This window comes from Atta colombica, unplaced genomic scaffold, assembly GCF_001594045.1.
Source record: "Atta colombica isolate Treedump-2 unplaced genomic scaffold, Acol1.0 scaffold76, whole genome shotgun sequence".
Lineage (NCBI taxonomy): Eukaryota > Metazoa > Arthropoda > Insecta > Hymenoptera > Formicidae > Atta > Atta colombica.
The window spans coordinates 90,042-94,120 of record NW_017259568.1 but is presented as its reverse complement, the minus strand read 5'-3'; the positions used below and the strand labels follow the sequence as shown (position 1 = coordinate 94,120).

Here is a 4,079-nt window from a genome sequence, read left to right as displayed (position 1 = left end):
ATATATATATATATACAGGTATATTCTTAGGTGTAGTAAAAAGAAATCCATTATTTTTCCATTCAATTTCATGCAAAAATAATGGATTTCTTTTACTACACCTAATATATGAATAGAAATAAATATGTTAAAAGACACGATCCTGATAGCCACTATCGGCCATACTGGAACTAGGTTTGGCTGGTCCTCCAGGTACTTGATGGTGCGGATGTCGCATATGACCAGGTCGTCTTGGTGGTGCCAAATATTCAAACATGCTCTGAGTATGCTGCGCCAGCATCTTACTGAGATCGCATGGCATTGGATCAGTCCAGAAAAAATCATGATTTAGCGCGGAGTCAGAGTCACATCTTTTGCTAGGATCGAGTATTAAAAGTTTATCCAATAAGTCACAGGCGTAAGGATCCTTCAGATACGGCTTCAGTCTGTCTTTGACCTATATATAAAATCATTAAGCAATTAACATCATTTATTCACTGACTCAAAATTTAAAATGCAATATAAAAATGTGTTACACGTCTGATTCAATGTACATGATTTAATTGATTGAACAGAATATCAATTTACATGAAATTTTTAAATCAAGTGTAGCTTGTAATCATATCATTAGTCACAATGCTTCCTTAAAATATTATGCAATGCAATTCTTTACCTTTCTTTTTTGCCCTTTGGGAAGATCCATTTTGGTAAATAGATCCAAATTTTCAACGCCAGGCCACACCTCAGTCGTTATTGAGCCACACAATTGTGAAATCAATATAAGCTGTTGTTGCTCGGTACTTCCCTGCATTATAGGAGACCTGGAGATTTGAAAGACAAAGTATATGATTACGCGAACAAAAATCACAAGCAAGAACATAATCATAGAAAAATGTAAACCTTGTCCACATTTCTGCCATTATACAGCCAGCGCCCCATAAATCCACTGGCGGTCCATAATTTCTATCACCAAGTAGAAGCTCTGGTGGTCGATACCAAAGAGTAACAACTCTATTGGTATAACGATTCGAATGACCATTTTTTGCACTGAATGCTCGTGCCAAACCAAAGTCAGCTAACTTTAATACGCCATTCTTTGTTATTAAAACATTAGCGGCTTTCATATCTCTATGTAAAATCTGTGAGAAATTAAGTGCTTTTTATGATACTGAATGTAATAATTATTATAACAATGTCAATAGCAACAATTAATGATATTGAATAACTTTATTCTATGACCATGATAAACAATATCATCGCAATTGTTGTTTTAATAAACTAATTTTTTAAACTATTAAATTTTTTAAAACATTACATTATGCATACTTATAATAAGAATATTAAAATATTTAAAGATAAATGTACGTATGCAAATTGAAATATAAAGTATGTAAAGATTGTTATATCTTGATGGAAAATAACCTTGAATCTTTTTATTACTTTCTATTAACAAATACTGATTGAACTTTTTTAGAAACTTTTTGAGATCTTTAAAGGGATGTAAAATGAATAAGTAAATCTTTTCTCACCTTATTACTATGTATATAGTAAAGACCATTTAGTAACTGTTGCATAACCTTTTTTATTTCGCCTAAACTAAATTTCACATTTACATTTGACAACAAACCAGCCAAGTCATGTTCGCAGAAATCAAATATCAGATAAAAAGTAGACCGATATCGATTATACTGAGTTGCTGAAAACATTGTGAAATTAATTAAATTAGATTATACAACGTCAAAATCAATTACTATTTAACGCTGTTTATAAAATCATTTTTTCGAATCATTAATCCGAATATTTTTTGAATATTTATAATTATAGCGTTTTTTATATATTTTTCTGAGAGGTATTTCTATCTAATGAAAGAGTAAACTCCTATGTGTACATTATTAATAATTGTACAATAACTTAGAAGGTAGCCCAGCAAACAAGAATGAATTGAAATGAATTGAAATGGATTCAATTTTCAAAAATATTGATTCACGAATGTTAAAATGAATGTTTTTTGCAATTCTGAAATCTTTTTATTAATTTTTAAAAATTGCATGGAGCATATCTCTTTTCAATCTAAAAATAATATTAGCTTTTTCTGTGCACACAAATAACACAATTGTGAATACAATTCAAAATTTTGAATAGGAAATGCAGTTTTTCAATCCAATTGTATCCAATTGAATTCAATTGAATCCAATTAAATAAAAAAAAAGTATTCTCTATTTAAAACACATTTGGATAGAAAAAAATTTCAATTTCCATTCTCATTTGCTAGGAGAATAGTACATATATACATATATAAAAATTTATATATTTACCTCGTGTCCTGCAAATCTCTATAAGGTTAACTACATTCTCATGTTTCAACAATTGTAATATCTTTATTTCACGTAATGCCGTAATGGGAAACTGTAACAAGATTTAATATATACATATAACAAGTTATAAATTTTTAAAAATAGAGTAAATAGAGTAAAAGGAAAAACATGTTTGCATTAATATAAAGATTATGTTAACAAGCATTAATAAAAAATTTATAGCACAACATTTCAAAGCAATGTTAACAATCATAGAATTAAATTAAATGATATACTATATATAATATAAAATAAGCTTACTCCTTCTTTCTCATTGTCCATTAATACCTTCTTCATTGCAACAAACTTCTTGTTTGTTTTTTTGTCTTTAGCCTTAAATACCTCTCTATGAAAAAAGAGAATACATATACACATAATACAAATTAGAAAATTTAAAGCAGATATTTATTCAGAATACTCTCCTCACACCTCAAATTCTGAAAAGTACGACTATGAATAATTGCGTTATTGAAAAAATACCTGGATCGGACAAATCGTGGAGAAATTATTCGTTAATCGGTCGTAACTTTACAACATCGCGTAATCTAAATGTAAGATTTTTGCTTACCCGAAAGTTCCTTGGCCAATTTTCGCAACTTTTTCGTACTTGGAAGATTCATCGCAATATGGAAAATCGAATTCCTCGATGTATTTTTCCTTTTCCTTCGTATTCATCGTAATCACATATATGTATGTACGTACTAACGTAAACACAAGATCCTTGCAATGGGCGAGTTTAAGACTAAATCAAATCACTAAATCAAGACGCCAAAACTATGGTGGAAGGAATTAAAGGGTGATTTTCATGGGGTGCATACATTTAAGATGTCTGTACATAACAGCGTCAAGCGTCGAGCGTTAGCATTGTCGTCAAAATAAGTCATGTGATGGATTTTCATGACGCTACGACGCTCATTTTCAGCATCAATTGACGAATATCAAGTCAATCAATTTTGATCACATGATCTATTTTGATGCTGAAAATGAGTGTCAAGTAAAAATTCAGCCATAGAGAGTAAATACGATGTTGCAAACGCTTTGAAGCGTTTTTTAATTGGTCAGTTTGTAAAATTCTTTCTTCTAGTTCAAACGCTTCAAAGCATTTAATAGCGAGACTTTGACTACAGCCAGAAATTGATGAATATTAAGAGCTCAATAAAAGGAACAGAGAACAGAGAACAGAGAATAAGAATTTCTATCAGAAATCATGTGTTATGAAATACACAGTTTCTGATAGGTTGCAATTCTTATTCTTTGTTCTCTGTTCTCTATTCCTTTTATTGTGCAGAGTTCCTTATTCTCTGTTCTTTGTTTCTTTTGTTGTGCGGATCCCCTTAGAACTGCAGAATGGCGTCATTGAAGCAACCAATCAGCGCTATTCCGCACTTTTCCATCATGCAAGTTTTATGTGCTATTCACATAATGCGTCAAAGATGTATCCAGGGTATCGATTAAATGTAAATTTTCATGAAATTTTCATTTTTTCACTTTTCGTACGTATCAATCTCATGTGAAAAGTTTCACTTTCAAATGATATCAGACTTAGTGATTATGTAAGAAAATTAGAGAAAGTAAAATCAGATGTAAGAAAGTTACGAGAAAGTGAGGTCATAAGGCGAATTTACATCGTTCCTCTTAAATTTACGAAAATTTAACAATTGTTTCACGGGTGTATGTACATACAAGTATATATGCACATATATACGTACTTTGATAGGAAATCACATTGTGCTCATTATTTGTTGT

At 30.5% G+C, this 4,079-nt stretch overlaps 1 protein-coding gene across 1 annotated transcript; it reads right to left on the bottom strand.

The window, feature by feature from the left end:
* Window positions 1-127: 127 nt before the first annotated feature.
* On the bottom strand, window positions 128-3,394 carry LOC108692531 (cyclin-dependent kinase 9). Its single transcript, XM_018200830.1, has 7 exons — window positions 2,902-3,394; window positions 2,595-2,679; window positions 2,295-2,385; window positions 1,509-1,675; window positions 880-1,118; window positions 653-800; window positions 128-436 (listed from the first exon to the last, which is right to left on the bottom strand). Exons 1-7 carry the CDS (start codon window positions 3,006-3,008, stop codon window positions 128-130), a joined length of 1,146 nt encoding a protein of 381 aa, XP_018056319.1. The 5' UTR covers window positions 3,009-3,394.
* Between the last annotated feature and the right edge of the window lie 685 nt (window positions 3,395-4,079).

Excerpts from the sequence above, each read along its gene's own strand:
- LOC108692531 (XM_018200830.1), bottom strand. The coding sequence starts at position 3,008 with ATGAATACGAAGGAAAAGGAAAAATACATCGAGGAATTCGATTTTCCA. Across the intron at positions 1,119-1,508 it reads ACTATATACATAGTAATAAG|ATTTTACATAGAGATATGAA; the intron begins GTGAGAAAAGAT and ends AATTTCTCACAG. Across the intron at positions 437-652 it reads CCAAAGGGCAAAAAAGAAAG|GTCAAAGACAGACTGAAGCC; the intron begins GTAAAGAATTGC and ends TTTTATATATAG.